The sequence below is a fragment of the Tenrec ecaudatus genome, chromosome 12 (genome assembly GCF_050624435.1).
Source record: "Tenrec ecaudatus isolate mTenEca1 chromosome 12, mTenEca1.hap1, whole genome shotgun sequence".
NCBI classification, from domain to species: Eukaryota; Metazoa; Chordata; class Mammalia; order Afrosoricida; family Tenrecidae; genus Tenrec; species Tenrec ecaudatus.
The window spans coordinates 39,458,324-39,479,731 of record NC_134541.1 but is presented as its reverse complement, the minus strand read 5'-3'; the positions used below and the strand labels follow the sequence as shown (position 1 = coordinate 39,479,731).

Genomic DNA, 21,408 nt, shown 5'->3' with positions numbered 1-21,408 from the left:
GTCACAACCCCTTTGGGGGTTGAATGACCCTTTCACAGGGTTCACCTAAGACCATCCGACAACACTTATTCCAGATCGTCTTAGGAACCAATACACGGCTCTTCTATCTCAACCTTGGCTTTTTATGCACACTGTTGCAAAACATAGTAATGTAGTTTACTGTTGTTATATTAAGATTGTCACCCATGTTATACCATGCTTCAAGACAAAATTCCATTTAATTGTAATTAAAAATAAATATGTCACAATATATAATTCCATATTGTTTTGTGATTAATTACTATACTTTATTTATGTTCAATTTGTAACAATGAAAATGCATCCTGCATATCGGATGTCTACATTATGAATCATAACAGTAGCAAAATTACAGTTCTGAAGTAGCAATGAAATAATTTTATGGTTGAGGGTCCCCACCACATGAGGAACTGTATTGCGGGGCTGCAGCATTAGGAAGGTAACAACTCAGAGGGAGAAAGACTGGGCTTTTGACGCCAGTCAACAATTCCATTCTGGGAAAGCCACAGGGGCTCACGATGAGACATCAGGGAATTTGGTTTGGAGTTTGGGGCAATCACAATTTTGGAGAACACCATAAACACCCATGATAATCCAGGCCTCTTTTTCTTTATTCTAGCGAGTGTGTATGCTTCCAGGCTGGCCCTGTACTCGAAGCGGGGGAATTCACAGGTGCACTCCGGCATAGTCTGATGTGTGATGCATGATGACTGAGGCCATTTTTGACACCGTGTGCCTGGTGAGTACAATGCTCTTTGCCCTGGTATCCCACAGGCAGAGCAGCCAAGCAGTGCAGACTCCCTCCCTGTGTCCTGTACGGTTCACCAGCTCCGCTACCTCTGCTGCCGTTGGGTCACATGTAAAGGCTGGCAGGTCCAGGGCACCCACACCTGGAGGCTGGGCTTGGCCTGTTTCCATTGTTTTAAATGAACCCCGAGGACAGAAGACCTATCCAGGTACCACCAAGGGGGAAAGAGCCTGCCGCGTCAGGAAGCTGGATATTTAAAATAAAGCTAAGCCTGGGCAGTGAGGAATCATAGTCAAGCCTTTGTACTTTTGGCCAACCCTTCAGTGATGGTGTAGGTCCCAGAGCATGAAGGAGGTAACCTTTCCTGGAAGGTCAAATCACTTGTACAACCTGGCATCCCTACTAAAATGCAGGGCCACAAAAAGCAACACACTCGGTGGGTAAACCAGGAAGAAAAAAAAATCTACCTAGCTAAAGAAAGCTCGTCTCTTTAGGCCCCTGGCGGAGAAACAAACAAAGAAAGAAACTAGGTAACAACAACAGAAAGGAATCCAAAGGAGAGAAAGGAGGAAGAGGAAAAAGAGGATGAAAAACGACAGTATGTTCACTGCAGCTACGTTAGCTACAGTGTCGGCAGAACAAAGTGCTCAGCCACACAACAGATGAATGAATAAACACAATGTGGGACCTACGTACAATGATTCCATACAGAGAAATGAAGTTCTGATCCATGCTACAGCAGGCAGGAATCTTAAGAAACATGTCATGCTCAGTGAAAAAAGTCAATCACTAATAGGACAAATATTGTCTGATCTCCCTTATGTGACATAACAAGAGGGGTCAATGAATCGAGACCAAAGTTCATCAGTGGCTAACAAGGGCAGAAGAGGAGGGAGGAAGAGGAGTCGTTGCTTAGGAAGCAGCAAGCATTTGGTTATGGCCAGGGAGAATTTGGTAAAGATTATGGGCAAAATATGACGAATGGAATCGATATTGCTAAATTCTATAACTGAAACATATGGAATTGGCAAATGCTATGTTACATATATTTGAACAACAGAAACGTAGAAGGAACTAAAGGTTGAAGATGAAAACAAAGGGAAAGAAAGAACAAAAGAGAAATAAGAATAGAAGCTGCAAGGAGAATTTCTGAGCATCTGCTCACAATTATGCAGGATTCGGAATGAACTTGGCATTGTAGTCGGGGGTTGGGGAAGCCAAGACCTTAGTAAAATATGCACGCTTGTCTACATGATTAACAAAGGATTTGTGCCCAAGGATATGAGAAGGTGCCTGCCAATCATGTAGAGAAAAACATGTCATGGAAAATATGGCAAAAGACTCGAGCCTGCATTACACAGAGCAGAAAAAGAAGAGGACAACAAACATATAAAAAGGTGAACAAAACCTTCATTAGGGAAATGCAAAGCAAAACCTTCAGGAGAACATGTCTGTGTGTTTTACACTGGCGAATGGCACTCTGTCCCGCCGTGCCTGGTACCCTAGACCTTGTCCAGTCACTGTTGTTAAGGGCTGTGGAGTTGGTTCCGCTTTGCAGCGACCCTGTGCACAGCTGAAGCAAGCATGGCCCAGTCGTGCGCCGTCCTCACAGTTGTTCTGGTCGAGTCCATTGTGGCAGGCACTGTGTCCATCCATCTTGTTGAAGGACTTCCTCTTCCTTCGCTACACCTCTACTTTATCAGCAGGACCTCCTTTTCCCGAAAAGGGTTTCTCCTGACAAGATGACCAAACTCTGTGAGACAAAGTCTCACCCTCCTGGCCACTAACTAGCACACATACTGTACTTCTTCCAAGTCATAGGGGCCTGTGGTAGGGTACAACTTAGCCCCTATTAGTGCCTAGAATGGTCAAGGTGACTAAAATCACAAATCCTGCAACCCTATAACCTTATTTAAAATCAAAAGCTTCTTAATAGGGTGAAAACAGAACATGTTTTGCATATACTTGAGTAGTTCAATCCTTTAATCATATCAAGGGGAAATGTACAATCGCCATCACATTTATCTTAGAGTGCCCCCCACCCCCCGATAAACTGCCTTGACCATGAGTTGTGTAATCATCAGTTCTCGTGCTCCCTCTCCCCTCCCCCCTCATTATCCACTCCCCAAATCCTCTTTCCCTCCCTATTGCCCATCCCCTACCCCTGTATTCCCTATAACCCCTTGTATCAGTTATCATCATTATACATCCACTCCTTGTGTGCTTCACCTCTGGGAAACCCAACAACAACCATAAAAAAGAAAAACAAATTGCATAAAGGTGGTAAGGTTAAGATCATAATAGAATAAAGACAAAAATAGGAACAATGCAGGTGAAGGAGAAGACCCCCATCAACAAGCAAAAAGCCAGGGGGAATTTTTTCTGTCATGAAACAACTAAGATACTTGCCCCCACACCAGATTCAGGTTGTGTCTTCAGGTTGGTCAACTGGCTAGGTACTGTATTCGATCCAGCCTGGTCAAGATCACAATGGTCTCTGCCTGTCAGTAAGGCTGTTGGGGACTCTTGCTTTGGCTAGAATGGATCTGCCAGCAGCTCTGTCTGACTAGATACTCTGCAGATGGGTTTCAGGCGCCCACCGTTCTCCACAGCTTTCCACACATTGGATGTTCATAATTTAAGCCCTGATACGTTTCTCTTTACCAGACCCCAGACACTATTCTGATTGATAGCTGGGCATCTACTTTCTTCACCACACTTGACCTTGTAGTGCCCTTATCTTCGGTGATCATTTCACAAAGGTGAGTATCGAGCAGGGCCATGATTTAAAAACTAATTGCTCTTAAGTTGGAGCTAGGATTTAGTGAGAGCCCAGAACTCATTCATATGTATATATCAGTTTGCTGTGATGTGAAAATTAATACATATGTCTCATCATTCCATAGCCCAATCATGTCAGATGTAATTGTACAATTGCTTCTGTAATCAGTCTCCAAACATTTCCTTCCTAGGCTTCTTGACATCACCCCCTTCTTACCTCTCTCACCCCTCTATATCCACCCTCCCACTAAACTCTTGTTATGTTTTCTTTTTCTATAGTCTCGAGGTCCTTGGGTTTCATTTACCGACAAACAAGAAACAAATAACACAGCTTCAAGAGGGTGACCCCGAGCGATGTCGCACCTCTGAGATACACCTCAATCTACACCAGCATAAGCCAACATCACAGAATGGCCATCACAGGATTGCAAGGTTAAATTGTCTCCTAATACGGCATTCAGTGCGTTGATGTAGCAAGATCGTGTTGGCCACCGACCAACAGTACATTGCTCTTGGTGCAGCTGTCTTCTGCTTCCTCCGACAACACGTGCTTCCAGCTTAAGTACTCGGGTGACAAGTGTGTCGAGGGAGCATCCAGTTCACCCAGTGGGGCTCCTGTCTGGGGTCTCTCTGATGCAGCTTCTGGAGCGTGCCATATGCCCTAAAGTTGCCGAATTCAAGAGCAAGGTAAGAATGTGGTGTCCTCAGTGATTTCCTACTAGCCCATACTGGAATTTCTCTTGAGATCAGAAAAAAAAGGAAAAACTTACTTAAGATGGCTGTGTGGTTTGTACTATAACTAAGGGTCACGGAGAAGGTGGTGTTATTCTGCAGAATGTTGCATTGTGATATCAGAGAGGGTTGGGCGTACCTAATGATTTTATAAAGTCTTGAGTTAACCAAAAGAAAACCAACCCTGCTCCTTTGGCTGCCGTAGACCCAGAGGATTCTCCATTGGGGCATTTCCCCTCCGGGCCGCACCTACAGGACACTCAGACGGAGCCCTTGACTGTGTGAACAAGGCTTGGACTCATTCTCTCCTGCAACACCACTGTCATCTCATCACAGAGAACCCTAAGAAGAGTTTGGGAGAATATACATATATATATAAAATATTATATTTTATATGACAAGTATATATTTATATTATATGTTGCACAATATATTTATATTATATATTTAGATATAAAATTATATATGTATTCCTGAAAGACTATGAGAGGTATTTCCATGGTGGAGTTCCACAATGACAGAAATCATGCCATGTCCAACCATCCTCTTCCTTCTGCCCCCCAAGAAAAAGAACTAGGCAGGGAGGAGGCCACAATTCCAGAAATTCATTAGGGTCACACTCCAAATCAGCTGAATGCCCAATCTGAGTTGCCATAGTTCAAAGTAAGAATCTTTTGTTTGCTTTAAAAAAATATTCAGGTCTCTTTTTAAAAGAATTGTCCTTTGCTTCTTCTCTCTCCAAAGCAGTGGCTGGTAAACAATAGTGGACATCGGTCTTCTGGAATAATTCCGATTCTGTGGGTCTGTTTAGGGCCTGAGAGTCTGCATTTCTGAAGAGCTCCCAGATGGCATGGAGCTGCTGCTGGCCCAAGAGTCTCATTCACAAAACCAGGCCTTTCGGTTCTTTTTTACTTCCACTAGGAGTCGGTCAGCTTCAGATGCATCACGGAGCATTACACTGCGTCTCCCTTTAAACCCATGCTTTGCAAGGAGCTAGCTAATAGTTTTGTTAATTGTTAACTTTGAAAGTGAATACATATTTAAATAAGAAGTCATCCTGGAATCTGGTGAGCAGCTTCATGTGCAGGCATCTAGATTGAAATTCAGGTGTCTCTTGAAATGAGATGTAAGTTAGTGTAAGACATGAACAAAAACAAAGAAAAAAGAAAAAATTATAAATTATCAAGGGCGCATGGGGGAGGTAGGGTTGGAAGGGACGGGGAAAATGAGGAGCTGATTCCAGGGCCTCAAGTAGAAAGAAAATGATTTGAAAAAAACAATGACAACATATGTACAGATGTGTTTGACAAAATGGATGTATGTATGGATTGTGATAAGAGCTGTAAAAGACCCCAATTAAAAAAAAAGAAAGAAAACACAAATCTTCCATAAGTATTTGACAACTGAATACAATTTCTGAAATAAAGGCCACAGGTCCTTTGGGAAAGTACCTTTCAATATCTTCAGAGACAAATAGACTTTATGTTGTGTCAAAAATATAATTTGTTATTTCATTTTTTCTATTTTAAATGTGTACTGAAGTAACATTAATGGCATATTGTGAAACCTCACCATTGATTCCAAAACAAATTTATGAGCCCAAAGAGGAACTTGTACCCCTTGAGCAATAATTCCCTACTTACCCCTTATCACTATCCCTAATAGCCACTAATGAATTTTCCTTTCTACATATTTGCTAAGTCTAGATATTCCATATAAGTAGACTCTTATGTCCTTTTGCAACTCACCTATTCCACTCAGCATAATGTTTTTTTAAGATTCATCCACGTTTTAGCCTGCATCAGACCTTCATTTTTCATTTCTCTTGGTGGTTGAGTAATACCTAATTGTATATGTAAAGGGTTTACATTAGTCAGAATTGATTTAGAACAACTGGCACTGGTGTAGATTATACCTCATATTGTTTATCCATTTGTCTATTGTTTTTTTCTCAGTGTTCTGACTATAGAAATAGTGCTGCAAAGAGCAGATATATCCATATGTGTATCTGTTTGAGTCCTTGCTTTTAAGCACATTGAGGACATACCTAGAAGTATGCTTTGCTTCATGGTTGTGTTAGTCTGGCTACTTTGGAGAAACAAATCCACAGAAACTCATGTCTAAGAGAGAGTTTTATATAAAGGGTAAGTACGCATCATGAAAACATCCCAACCCAGTGCTGCCCAAGCCCACAAGTCCAACCCAAATGTCCAACACCAATCCACAACATCCTCCTCCATCTCACAAAACAGACACAATGATGTGACTCCTGGAGGAAAGCTGAATCAGTGATCATGTAAGCATCTCAGCGCTGCCAGGGGTCTCCACCAGGCTGCTCCAGCACCCAGGGCTGCATCGGGGTAGGTCCATGTGACTTCTCTTTGGGGATGTCTTGCAGGCAGTGAGCCTTGTCAGTTGAAGCAGGGAACTGGTTATGACAGCTGCACCCTGGTCCGACCATCACAAAGCAAGAGACGGAGAACTAGAAAGGCGAGGCTCACTGAGCCATTTATCCCTCCGCCCTTCAATTAACCCCACATGTGTTTATTGGCCAGGTTGGCACAATAAACTAATTAACTCAATGGTAATTTTATGTGTTAAACTTCTTAAGGAAGCACCAACTGTTTTTCACAGATGATGCAATGTTTCATATTCCCACCAACAATGGGTGAGCGTTCCAATCCCTCTACCTTTCTACCAGCACTTTGCTATTATTTTCAGTTTCTCTGATGATAGCCCTCCTAGTGGGTATGAGAAGGTGTCTCCTTGTGGTTTGGAGGTGCGCTTCCTATTGACTAGTGAAATTGAACATTTTGGTGTGTGTGCACATAGGCATTTCCTTTGGATAAATGAGGACTTTTAAGAACCAAGTGGTTCTTAAAGTTGGCCTTATGGTTTCTTGTCCAAGTCAAAGATTTCACAGGCAGCTGGATTTCATGCGTACGACTCAAACATGGAAGAAATGTGAAGGGGTATCCCGCCTGGAGGTCAAGCCAAGAGCAAAGACACGGACGCGTATGATAGAACCAATCTTAGGCAGAGCTAAGTCAACAGCAATTTCGTAAAAGATCTTGTCTAAGTCATTACATCAAAAACATTAAAAAATTGTGACTTAAATGGGGGTTTATGTTTCACATCAATTTGGTGCCCAACAGTTCAAACCAATTATCAAACCCTCTTATTGTGTACCCTTGTTGTTATGTTTGTTGTGTGTGACCATAGCAACCCTATGCACACCAGAATGAAACACGGCCCAGTTCGGAGCTCTCCTCCCAACGGTCCCTGTGCTAGAGCCCATGCTGCAGCCACTGTGTCCATCCATCCTTTTGAGAGCCCACCTCTTCTGCTTTGCCCCTCTACCAAGCATGGTGCTTCCCCCCCACCCCCCTGGGACTGATCTCTCCTGACAACATGTCCAACGTATATAAGATGAAGTCTCGCCATCCTTGCCTCTAAGGAGCACTCTGGCTGTGCTGCTTCTGTGACAGATTGGTTTGTCCTTTTAGCAGTCCATGGTATTTTCAATATTCTTTTCTAGCGCCATAATTCAAATTCATCAGTTCTTCTGTCTTCCTTATTCAACGTCCTCCTTTCGCATGCATATGAAAATACCATATGCATGCGTATGTGCTTGAAAATGCCAGGGCTTGGAATGCCTGGCTCCCGCCAGGATCAGGGGCACCTCAGTCCTCAAAGTGCCTTCTTGACTTTTCAATACTCTCACGAGATCTTAAGCAGTAGATTTACCCACATAAATGTAACACATGTATTCCGTGATCTCGTGACTGCTGCTTCCATGAACCTTGATTGTGGATCCTTGACAATTTACACCCTTCATCGATTTCTTCATCTTATATGGAATGTTATCGCCCCCTTCATCCAAGTTAGTGCTTGTCAATCCTCTAGCCCACTAGCTCTCCATCTCCCCAATGCTGTGACCCTTTAATACAGTTCCTCATGATGTGGTGACACCCCAACCATAAAATAATTTTCGTTGATACTTCATAACTGTAATTTTGCTACTGCTATGAACTGGGTGACCCCTGTGAAAGGGTCGTTTGTCCCCCAAATTGGTCATAACCCACAAGTTGAGAGCTGCTGCTCTAGCCTATCACTCCATTTCCCTCCCTTATCCTCTCCCACTTGATAATCTCTAAAATCTGTTTCCTCTGGTATGAAAGGCTCTGTCTTGTTTTCTCCTACTTCTTTATGATGGTACACTCATACAGTATTTGCCTGTTGGTCACTGGCTCATTTCACCCCGGTAGTCTTTTACAGACTGATCCATGCCATGAAGTGTCCTGTGGCTTCATCTTTTTGTACCTTTTAATTCACCCCTCTTCTCTCTCTCTCTCTCTCTCTCTCTCTCTCTCTCTCTCTCTCTCTCTCTCTCTCTCTCTCTCTCTCTCTTCGTTTTTCAGAAACCTAATTCCCTTCTGGATTCCTTGAACGATTAATGCTCTCAGCCAAAAAAAGGAAACATTAGAAATTTGAGTTACTCATAGGTTCCCTGGAAGACACATTTTGAGATGTACTTCTGAAAAATCAGCTACTTGGAAACCCTAAAGAACACTATTCTCCTCAGACACACACAAGGTCCTTAGAAATCAGAGGTGACAAGAGAGTGACTGGTTTTATTCATCTACGTCCCCAACCTCAGCTTCTTGGGACTGAGATGTAGCTGCTCTTTGGCCTGAAAATGAAATTTCAAAGTCTAAGCATATGTTTACTCTCTTCGATGTAAGCAATCAAGAACTAAATCTGAACTTTGAAAAAAATGTCTATTAATGATTGACAAATAACGGGATTGTCAGAGGGTAGAAGGCAATGCATGAAGAAAAAAACCCAACACCCCCCTAACCTGCATCTGTACTCACCTGCAACAATGTTTCCCCGGCTTGTTTGTATCAGTGATTATGAACAACAGGCTAAATTAGTTCTGCAAAAGTCTATATATGACTATTATAAGTCTGGGGCAAATGATCAGGAAACATTGGCTGATAACATCGCAGCATTTTCCAGGTAAGAAAATTTGTTATTTTATCGTCATCGACAGACACCCGTTGCAGCCAAATAAGAATTTCCGCCTTCATTTTAGTGGCATATCATTCTTTGTCTAGATAGGTGCTTCCTTGGGTGGTGAAAATTTTTGAGCTTGTGAAAGATCTTAGACTTCAAGATGGTTTTAAAAATAGTACAAGTCTGTGAATTTTGAACAGTTGACGGAAAAAGTCAACTCCCGTGTTCTTCACCTGGAAGTCTGTGGAGAATTCATTTCCTTCGCTCTGAGACCTTTCTTTTTCCCTCCCTGTCACAGTCAGCGCCCACAAGATAGCCATCTTATCCGGCGGAACCAGATTCGATTGCTGCCGCACAAGCTCCCATCCCAGCCGCTTTCCCTATCATTCACTTTGATTGCTGTTGTCTAAACTTTCACCTTACATTTCAATTTGTCTATGTAGCATTCATCTTTGAACTTGGCTGTTTCATCTCTCCTCTCAAAAGCTTCATCTCTCTTCCTAAATTAGCTCTTCCCTTGCCATTCATATTTCAAGGCACACGATAGTGGGCCTCGTGGTTTATTGGCTCCGTTTGTCACAACAACAAGAAGTCAAGTAATAGTAAAGGAGTGCGTTTCCCTCTCAGCAGCTGCACAAACGTTTTGCTCTCGGCAGGGAGGGAACAGGGCCTTCCCTACCCTGAACTCCTCGCCCGTCATCCATCCTCCTCGAGAGCCATTAACATCGCCCATGAATTTCACATGTTCTCATGGGTGGTGATAAATTAAAGATCAAAGGCAGGAAAGTTCAAAAGGAAAGCATGCTGCGTTCATTCTGGCTTCCTCCTTCCGCCTAGAGCAAAGTCACTTTTCGGTATGAAAATCGCTGTGGTTCTTTGTCATCCTGCCCATGGTGGCTCATGGTGACCCCTGTGTGCAGACAAAACTCGCTGCCATCGGAGTCAATTCCAACTCCCAGCGCCCTTGCATCTTCTGTGTAGTGTAGCACTGCTCCCCTGGGGTTTCCGGGCTGTGACCATTCAGAAGCAGACTGGCAGGCCTGGTTGGGTTTGAACTACCAGCCCTTCAGTTGGTAGTTGAACACTATGCCATCCAGGACTCTTTATAGGTAAGTTAGATGAAATCCAACTAGACCAAAGGAAGTGTGTCTTAGCAAGAAGAACTGCTTCATCCAGGAGATCCTAAACTCCCTTCAAGGCTTGACTCTGTCCCAGATTTCCCCTGAGACCCAAACAAGCTCATAAATGCCACCAGGCACCAATAGCCCAGAGAGCTGTGGGTTTGGGTCGGATTTTCAGTGTGTAGGAACTGGTTACCCCCATGGGTGCCATAAGGGAATCACCACCATGAGGTTCATTGTCTGAGTCTCCACCTCAGGGGACTTCCAAGTTCATCCTTCAGGGCAGCAACTGAGTATCGACTCGCCAGGGCTCAACTCCACAGCAAGTTTTCTTCCTGTTTGTGCTGCGGAAGTTAAGGCCAGGACAGAGACAAGAAGGAGCCATTGGTCTGACACTTGCCCCATGAAATGTTTCCAGTGTCTGTTGCTGGGCTCTGAGGTTGTGAGGGTGGAGGACCTGGCGGTGGGGAGAAGGCTCACTCAATCCGGTGACGTTCTCTCACTCAATCCGGTGACGTTCTCTGGAGGACAGCGGATGCTGGTTGCCTCTCAGCTGCTTGGGAAGTTGTTATTGCAGCAAGCCTTAGGGGCCATTCCCGGGGCATCTGACACCTCAAAGCCTCCTGCGGTATAACTGCCAGGTGACCCTTGATTCCCCCGCCTCTCTCCTAGCTCATCACGTGGGATGAAAATTAGGTTTTCTGTGAGGGTTGTGCTGGCTTTGGGTTGATGAGATAAAGGAAATCCACCTGAAAGCTCTCATGCTCATTCCAATGAAGACTGCAAAAACATGTCAGGTCACCGGCAGTCACGCCATTTCTAGGACATTTGTGGCACACACACCCCACCCCCACCCTGGGTTGCCCTTGGTCCTCAAGGACAGCAAAGGGTCCTTTCATCACCAGCAATGATAGTAGCACGTCTCTGCACTCAGTGCTGCCAGCCCTCCCCCTTTTTGGAGTTCTGGGGACAGGGACCATTCATGTGACCCCCCGAGCCATTGCTTGGGAGACGAAGACTTGTGCTCCCCCCAAAATCAAAACAAAACAGCTGTGTAAGTTCAGAAAGTCAGCTCTAGCCAGAACTAAGCTGCCTGATGCTGCGGATGATGGGTGAGCTCGGGAAATACAGAGCAGAATCTTTAAGAAAGCGGCTTGCTTGCTTTTCGCCTTTGGTGTGTGTGCGTGTGTGTGTGGGGGGGTGGTGTTGAGCCCCCAGTCTGGATGTTAATGGTCCAGAGGAAACGGTTGGGTTCTCCCAGGACATCTGCCTGATGGGAATGAATCTGATGTTCTCGCACACGTGACCTTGAGGGGTCCGTCCTTCCCAACAGGGGCTTGAGCGGATTGGGAGGCTTTCTCAGGAATTCTCACCGCAGGGACACACATGGCACATTTAGACGTCCTTATGGTTTTAGAAAAGGAAGCTCTTTTATTTCCCGGCTGCTTCACTCAAGGGCGCTTTTCCACAGCCGATCGATAGAAGTGATATCGCTCTTTCACGTTAACATTTGGAAAGCAATTGGAACTCGAGGAGGTGGGTGGGGGCGAGGGCGTGTGGACTCCCCTCTCACAGGTTAACATGCAGTGCAGCAGAAGCACGCTGCTGCTTGTCAGCAAGGGTGGGCGCACGGCTCTCTGCTTCGCCACTGAAAAAATAGCTTTGAAGATGTAAGATTTTATACACTGGCCCTACGGCAGGGATTATGATTTTCCTTCTCCCCTTCCGCTCTTGCTCTGCCATTTTATTTATATAATATTTGAGTTCCTCCCCTCCTTGCCCCCACCCCCCAAGATGTCTCTCTCTCCCACTCTCTCTCCCACTCCCACTCCCACTTCCACGCCCACGCAGGTTCAGGGCATTCACAGGGCCCTGTCCACATACCCGATGGCTTCTCTTTTCTTACAACGGGCATTTAAAAATGGGCTTAGTGCTGACCCCGTCACTTCCTTGTCTGTTCTCTTGTGTAAAAGAGACAGCTCCAAAAAGCTCTGGGAGCATAGAAGGAGCGGCGAAAAGATTGCAAACACCGGTGGTGCTTGATGTGCTCTAAGTGGTTCCAGTTAAAGGCTCCTGCGGAGGAAGCGGAGAGCGGTGCACCTGCGTCCCACCTGCTCGGTGGGCATGCTCCAGGTAAACGCCTGTGTTGAGACGGTGTCTTCCCTCCACCGAGGGGCCCCGCTCTGGGAACAGCTTGCTGTGGTCTGCTTTGTTAGTAAATTCAATCTGAGGTCCTCGTTGGGCATGAAGGGGTCCCTGGCGGCACAGTTGGTCAGGCATTGGGCTGCTACGCAGGGCCAGGGGTTCAAATCCATCTGGTGCTCCGCAGGAGAAAGATGAGGTTGTCTGCGCCCATAAATGTTTACATGTTCTACTCTGTCCTCCCGTATGTCTGTGCGTCAGAGCCCAGGGGATCTCAGAGGGCGTGTGGGAGGCGAAGTGTGGGCCAAAGCCACGTGTCGGGGTCCCTCCTCTCTCGTGTCTTTTACTCATGCATCCCCGCCCCATCCTTTGAAAGAGGTTTGTTCACCACTTGGGTCAAGTATTTCCATGTCCTTTCTCTGAAATGGAGGGTAAGGCAAGGTCAGAGTAAGCGACCGTGTCAGGGCTGGTTGTGAAAAAGTCGCTCGTGTTTTTGAAGGCTCTCAGGGGATTTGGCAAGTTTGTGAAGCTCTCTGACAAGGTGAGCTGTATTCGTCCTTTCGAGACAATCAACACGCTGAGGACTATTTAGAGAACACACATTTCCCACTCCATTGATTTTATCTAACGTTGCCTCAGAATTGTATTTTGCGGATTGGTGCACGACTCTCCACTGTCTTGCTTGAAACAGAAAGTTTTATGGGGAAGCAAGAACACATTGATAAAGTGACGGCGCCACCAAGTGGAACATCGTGAAACTGCTGCTTGGAGGCTTGAGCCTTGTCCTGTCAAGGAGGTTAAAAATGTTAAAATACCAATTCGTGCGCGCGCGCAAACACACGCATACACACGCACGCACGCTCTGCACTTACGTGTTCTCCTAAATGTTTTCATTGTTTGCTCAGCTCTAAATAAATATTAATGCGGGCATGCAGGATCGGGGTATCTCATTCTAAAATACAAGGACAGATGATGGTCTCGGAGCCCTGGTGGGGTCGTGGACTCTTCGTGGGGCTGCATCAGCAGTTCGAGCCCACCCGTCCTGGCCTGGGGGAGATGTTTGGGGCCACTCAGACCCACAGCGCTGAGGGGAAGCCCTGCGGTGCCTTGCGGGGCGCGGGGAGCAGGAGCTGCGTGTTTGAAGCCTTCCCTTGGGCAGAAACATGAAGAATCTCGCTGGGAAGGGCCACGGAGACACGGCGCCTTCCAGTAACAGAGCCTGTGGTGTGACACAGATAATGACAATTACGACATTCAAAGGAATTGCACATAGATCCTCCAGTAACACTTCTTGATGATGCATCCCAGGGGCTGGGCAGAGGCAGAGGGGAGTACACAACCTTAGCGCTGCCACCGAGCTGCCTGTCCCCAGGCGACAGGAAAGAGGCCTCCAGTACTGCCTTTGGAAGGTCCCTTTGGCTCGGTTTCTCCACTAATAACTCACATTTCCCGCGTTCACACCGATTCCTTCCTTCTGCAAGAAGGATGAGCTCCAGGCTGTGGGAGGGACTGCGGGTTAGTCTGCACCTGTGCATAGACACACCGGTTTTGATCCACACTCAGTACGGTCTGCGCTCTTCCATTGCATCAGCTACTAATGAGAACAAAAGGAGCCCCGGTGGTGTAGTGGTTACACATTGGGCTGCTTACCGTAAGGTCAGCAGTTTGAAACCACGAGAAAGATGCGACTTTCTACCCCTATAAAAAACTTATAGGCTCAGTAGCACCGATGAAGAATACAGCTTTCCTCCAGTTCTTAGATGCTTCCTCCCCCCCCCCACCCCCCCACCCCTAACTACCATGATCCGAATTCTACATTGCAAGTCTGGATAGAGCAGAGGCTGTACACTGGTGCAGATAGGAGCTGGAGGCACAGGGAATCCAGGACGGATGATACCTCCAGGACCAGGGGTGTGAGGGGCGATACTGGGAGGGTAGAGAGTGAGTAGGTTGGAAAGAGGGAACCGATTGCAAGGATCTACATGTGACCTCCTCCCTGGGAGACGGACGACAGAGAGGGGGATGAGGGCAGACGTGGGACAGGGAAAGATATGACAAAATAATAATTTGTAAATTATCAGGGATTCATGAGGGAGGGGGAAGGGGGGAGCGGGGAGGGAGGGGAAAAATGAGGACCTGATGCAGAGGGCTTAAGTGGAGAGCAAATGCTTTCGGATTGATGAGGGCAAAGAATGTACGGATGTGTTTTACACGATTGATATGTATATGGATTGTGATCAGAGTTGTATGAGTCCCTAATAAAATATTTTAAAAAACAAGCAAACTTATAGGCTCAGTACTACCCTGTCCTATAGGTTGCTATGAGCCAGAATTCACTCAATGGCAGTGAATTTGTTTTTTGTTTTTATTTTGAATAAGGAGAGAAGCAAACGCAAGCAAATACAGGAGATATAAATTTCCCTGGGGAGGGGGTGGATAATTACTTTCATCAGTTTTACTAGTGTATTTTTAGTTGGTTTATTGGTAATTATTATGCCAAAACAGATAACAAAGACACTTAAAATAACGTTCAAGAGTGAAAAGATTTTAAAACAAATTCCAGTTTCTGTCAAATAACATTCTTGAGGAGAACATTCAGTCATATATATATATATACACACACACATATATATGCATTTATAAACAGGTATACATATGCAGATACATTTATATAGTTTTAAAAAGTAATCATTCACCAACGATTAAGCATGCAGTAAAAAGATCTTGAAGAAACCAAAGTATCTTCTATTTTTGGTAATCCAAGTGACTTTTATGAGGGAAAGGGGACGTTTCAGGTATTTGCAGGAAATCCCAGGGCCCAAGAGCAGGAAATCCCAAGAGAGCACCTGACAGAGAGAGACCTGAGAGGGAGTCCCTTCTCCGGACCCAGGCAGGATGTGTGTGCCCCCCACCCTCTTACCTGCAAGAGCACTCTTGAACAAGAGAAGAGCCAAAGAGGAGACAGTGCGCAAAGTATCACTTTAAAAATGATTGCCTAAAACTAGTGTCTACTGTTTAAACCTTATAAAAAAACCCAAGCAAAATAGACATACGGTATCTTAAACTAATCTTACTCCTACCTTCTTAAATTTAAATCTAACCTCTCTGTCTTTGTACTATGTCCTATCTTCAAAATGGCTTGTGGGAAGTGCTGTAGAGTGATTTTTAGGGTAATGGCTTCAAACGAGAAGCATCACAAACACACCGTGCTCCCTCCACACAGTGGCATACACCTCCTCAACCACAAGGATGGACTCTTGGTGGATGCAACAATGGATGGATGACTTTCTAAGTATGCTCAATGAAAGAAGAGTAAGCTGACATAGTCACACATTGAATCACCCCATTCATAAATAGTTTCCAAGAGCAAACCCGTGGAGTGAATGAAAGCAGTCCTCTCAGGGGACTAAGGTAGGGGTAGAGTTTCTCTGCAAAGGGAAATGGGGATATGTTTCAGATGATAGAACTAGATCTTAATTGTGATGGTTACAGGACTACATGTAAAAATTAAAAACACCTAAGGAACTGTGTGAAGTCTACTACATTTAAATTAAACCTCAATGGAAAAATATCTTGGGGAATATATCCGTCTCTCACTGCCAAATTTCTACCCTAAGAGATACTAAAATTGGCTTGTTTTAGCATAGTAGTTTGTTAGATGGGAATAGAAAAAGTATTTTTTTTCTTTTAAATGACTACAGCATGTCCACAATTCTGCTTTGCTTTTAAATTCTGATGAAGCCTCTACTTATTTATTTTCTAAATCCTAGGTGGAAGCTATATCCACGGATGCTCCGGAACGTTTCTGAAATCGACCTGTCAGTGTCTGTTTTGGGACAGAGGGTCAGCATGCCAATATGTGTTGCGGCCACCGCCATGCAGTGCATGGCTCACGTGGACGGGGAACTGGCAACCGTGCGAGGTAGGAGGCGGTGCTTACCCACAGGAACGGAAGGGAACTAACCTTTAATCACTTCCTATTTCTGCGCACCAGGCAGACACTTCTCGAAGGTTTTACACTCAGAATAAGGGAAGTGAGTATCTCTGTCATCAAGATGCCTGTTCTAGACCATCCTGCTCCCCTGTCCCCCCAACCCTTTCTAGCTGTGCGGCTCTCAGTAGGATTTTCTCTCTGTGGTTCAATCTCCTGAGCCATAGAATGGGGATAAACATAGTAGGTAGCTTTGTGGGTTGTTGTACAGATTAAATTTGTTCATACATCCAAAAATATTTAAAACAGTGCCTGGTGTAGAATAATGGCTTAATAAGTATTTGTTATGATTATATGGTTTTATTGTTATAATTATATTATTATGTATTATAATTATTTATATATTATGATGGGGGTACCCCCAAAAAACCGGCATTGCACTGGGTGGAGCAGAACTTTCAAAGTGTTCATTTTTTCAACTAGGCCAGCATCCAGCAACTTTCTCTGAGTTAGTGCACCCAGTGATTGGTGCCTGGGAAGGTTCTCTCTGGTCACAGTTGAATTTTTTTGTGAAAGCAGTTTCACTCAAACCTCGTTTTTCGTGATGGCCAATTTAAGACAACGGTGTACAGCAGTGAGATTTTGTTTCCTACTCAGGAAAAATGCTGCAGAAAGAGTTGTGATGCTGAACACACTTTTAAAGAACAGCCCAATGTGAACAACTCAAATGCATGGGTGGTTTTCTCATTTAAAAAAAGGTGAAATGTTGATTGATGGCAAAACTCATTCTGGACATCTGTCAACCTCTGGAACAGACAAACATGTCGACTCATAGAGCATTTGGAGTTCATTGCACCAGGTCAGACTGTTAATCAGCTTTGTATTTAGAGGTTCTGAAAAGATAGCCTAACAGTGTGAGACAAAAATGGCCTGATTTGTGGCAGACAGGGGACTGGTTTTGCCACCACGACAATGCACCTGCTCACACAGCCATCTCAGTGTGCTGGTTTTTGGTAAAAAAACAGCATGCTTCTCTTGCCCTACACACCTTACTCACCTGACCCCACTCAGCAGGACTTCTTTTTGTTTCCATGAATGAAGAGGGACATGAAAGGACAGTGATTTGAGGAAGTAGAAGAGGTGAAGTAAAAAATGAGGGAGGTGCTCTCAGCTGTCCAAACAGATGATCTTAAAAAATGTTCCCAAGTTTGGAATTGCAGATTTGACAAATGTATTAAATGTAATAGAGAGTACTTTGAAGGTGATAGGTTGTTTTTATATAAAAAAATGCATAGCTTTGGAAAAAATTCCATTTTTAGGTACCCCCTCATATATTGTATTTTATGTATATATTTAGCCATAATTACATAAATACATTATATTTTACATGCTATAAAATTAGCTATTATCATAGTGACATCAAGGTCTCAGAAACACAGTAATTAAGTGACTTGCACATGGTCACACAGTTACATAGTGGTCGAGGTAGAAGTTCAACTTGTACCTTTCAAAGTACTCCCCACTTTCCTCAAACTAAGGTGATGCTCACAGTGGGAACCCAAGCCCAGTGGGACCAGATCATTGTGACCTACACACAGGGCTTACGTTGGCTGATTTGGGGAAGTAGCCTGCCCAGGCCTTCCTTCCCTGTCCATTGTAGTGTGGAAGCTCTGCTGAAACCTGTCAGGCATCAGAGCGACCAGCAACCCTCTTCTGACCGCAGGTGGTAGCTGCCTGTGAGGTGAGGTACATTGGCTGGGAATAAAACCTAAGTGTCTGGCAAGCACGGAACGAGAGAATGCTACTGCTGAATTCATTTTCCAGGCTAACTGTTTCACTTCTAAGTCCCTGAAAGACTATGAACACTTGAAGGCAATAGTATTCAATATCCACAAATTCTGCTTCATACATTTTTATAAAACTTGGTGATTCTATTTGGCGTCCTTCAATGCCCAGTAAAAAACACAACTCAAACTCACTGCCATTGGGTCGACGCCAACCTCTAACAACCTTGTAGGGCAGGATGGAACTACCTCTGCAGGTCTCTGAGACGGCAACTCTTTACTGCAGTAGAAGCCCCGTCTTTCTCCTGTGAGCAGCGGGAGGCTTTGAACTGCTGACCTTGTGGATTGCAGCTTGCTAGGCCCAAATAAAAACCAACTCTCTGCCACGGAGTCAATGCTGGCTTATAGCCACCCCCGGTGGGTTTCCGAGAATCTTACTCTTTACTGGAGTAGAAAGTCCCATCTTTTCTCTTGGGAGCTTGTGGTGGTTTCGAACTAGAGACCACAAGGGTCACAGCCCAATACATAACCACTCTACCAGTAGGGCAAAAAAAGCACGAAGGAAATATTATTGATAGCACTTTAATTCTAAGAATGATGGATCTTGATTCACCTCCTTTCTTAAAATATCTGCCAGAGAATACTGCCAGAGATATATACTGAGCCAGTGGAGCGTCTGTGAAGACTGGTCAGAGACTAGCTGTTTCTTTATTCTCAAACTACCCACACATTTAAATGACAACAACGGCTGCTGCTGCTGCTGCTGCTGCTACTGCTGCTATTAGGACAATGACAATGACGATGACTACAAAACAACCAAACATGGAAGCAATTCTGATTTGCCATGAGCCAATCTGATAGAGACGAACTTCTCCTTCTGATGTCTGAGACTCAATCTTTATGGGAGACTGCCTTCTTTTTCTTCTGTGGAGTGGCTGGTGGTTTGAACGACTTGTTGACTTTTCTGTTGGCAGTTCAAGACTTAATACAGCACCACCAGGGTTCCACACACAGAGAAGGGGCCTTGTGATCCCAGACATCTGCTCTTTTGAAATTGAGGCAAAGACAAAGGGCAAAAATAAGGGGATACTAAATGGGTTTCTGTCTCCCTTAATTGGACAACAAAGGTCCTTGGAGGCATCATGGTGATGTAGTGGGTTGTGCATTGGGCTGCGAAGCATGAGTTTAGTGGTTTGATTCTCCAAGTCACTCTGTAGGAGAAAGGTGAGGCATTTTGCTCCCATGAAGATTTACAGCTTCTGAAGCCCAAACAGCCACGATGTCATTGGAGTCAACCATTAAAACAAAAAATAACCCTAACTTTTGTGTTTTTGAGTTGCTATAAAAAGTAAATGGAAAATGGAAAAAATAAATGAGACAATCAAGAATTAACAACCTTTCTATGTAAATAGCCTTTATATTTGAATAAGAAAGTAACAAACTCAAAATGCACAAAAGATATAATTAGACAAGACACAAAGAGAAATTTACTAATATAAATAAATGGTCAACCAATATGTGAAAGACATTTAACTTCACTAACAATCAAATAACTGTAAATTACAGTAATATTTCCCTCAAATATCAAGTTATTACTATTTTAACATGGTACAGTATGTTGGGGTTAAATGAGGAAATATATTTCTGCTGTACTGAAGTGTACATGTTACAGTATTTCTAGAAAATAATGTGATTCTTTTTGTCAATCCTTTTACAATGAGAATGCCATGTGATACTGTAAATTTTCTTCTAATAATTCCAAGGAAACAATTACCAATTTGAAGAAAGCCATATCTTCAATGATATTCACTCATATCTCTATTATTTTTAGTAGGAGAAAAGTTGGAAAAAATTCTGTATGTCCCATAATAGGAAATTAGTTGCCCAAACTATAGGCTATCAAAAATGGACTAATTATATCACAGACAAAATTATTCTATGGAAATATTTTATGATTTACTCATTTAAAAAAAGATAATTATGAACAATTATAAAATTATAAATATATCTTGAAAGACCAAAAGGCATACTATATTTTAAGAATGTTTCTTATGATTGATGAGATTACTTTATTTTATATTTGGTCCATATTTGTAGCATTTTAATGAGTTATTTTGGAAGAAGAAGGAAATCAGAATGAGATTTCAGGGTACAGAGAAAAGTGAAAAAGGGACAATGAGAGAAAACAAGGGAAGTAAAGGGAGTGTTAGATGCAATAAACAAATCTCCCTTAGTAAGGCACTCTGGTGTCTACAAATGATTGTTCACCTATATCTCACTCATTTACGGGCAATGAGTGAGAGTTCAGGGAAAGCACGTGTGTTAGTCTGGGTTGACTAGAGAAACAAATCCAGTGTCGCACATCTACGTATGGGACACGGCTTTATATCAAGAAGGCGTCCCAGCCCAAACCAACCCAAGCCCCTAAGTCCAATAGTAGTCTACAAGTCCCTCTTCAGCCTCATGTAGCCTCATGTAGCCACATGTAGCCACAGGCAATGCCATGAGCCTCATGTAGCCTCATGTAGCCTCATGTAGCCACAGGCAATGCCACAGAATGCAGGAAGATCACCCTTTGGTGAGTGCAAAGTAGAGTGGATGCAAGGTTGGTGGACACCTGGCAGGGCACTGACAGCTCTCAGGGTCAGTGGCAGAGGCCCAGTAAGCAGGAGGGTGAAGCAGCAGAGAGAGGGAGGTTTCAAGTTTCCCCAGGTTATAAGAGGGAGGATGGAGTCCACTTTTATACATCTTCAAGTTGACATAACTTGAAGTAGTTATCTAACTACTACAGCAGGTTTTCACAGTAAGTAAATAATGTGATTTACTCCCTAACCCAGTGGTTCTCAACCTTCTTAATGCTGCGACCCTTTAATACAGTTCCTCATGTTGTGGTCACCCCAAACCATGAGATTATTTTCATTGCTACTCCATAACTATAATTTTGCTACTGTTTTGAATCCAGCGACCCCTGTGAAAGGGTCTTTCCACCCCCCAAAGGGGTCGTGACCCACAGGTTAAGAACCGCTGCCCTCATCCACCCCTAGTAGTTCCAAACTTATTCTCTCAGTGACACAGGTGCATTTTGAAGGAAAGCAAGAAGAGCTCTGTCAAAACTATACTTTGTGTCCACAA

The 21,408-nt window shown here is 44.1% G+C and overlaps 1 protein-coding gene across 1 annotated transcript in view; it reads left to right on the top strand.

Annotated features, from left to right (window-relative positions):
* Positions 1-9,164: 9,164 nt before the first annotated feature.
* Positions 9,165-21,408, top strand: part of HAO1 (hydroxyacid oxidase 1) — a 65,344-nt gene continuing 53,100 nt past the window's right edge. Inside the window, exons 1-2 of the mRNA XM_075528284.1 lie at positions 9,165-9,301; positions 16,332-16,483. Coding sequence (XP_075384399.1) covers positions 9,165-9,301; positions 16,332-16,483 — 289 coding nt within the window. The remainder of the gene's footprint in view (positions 9,302-16,331; positions 16,484-21,408) is intronic.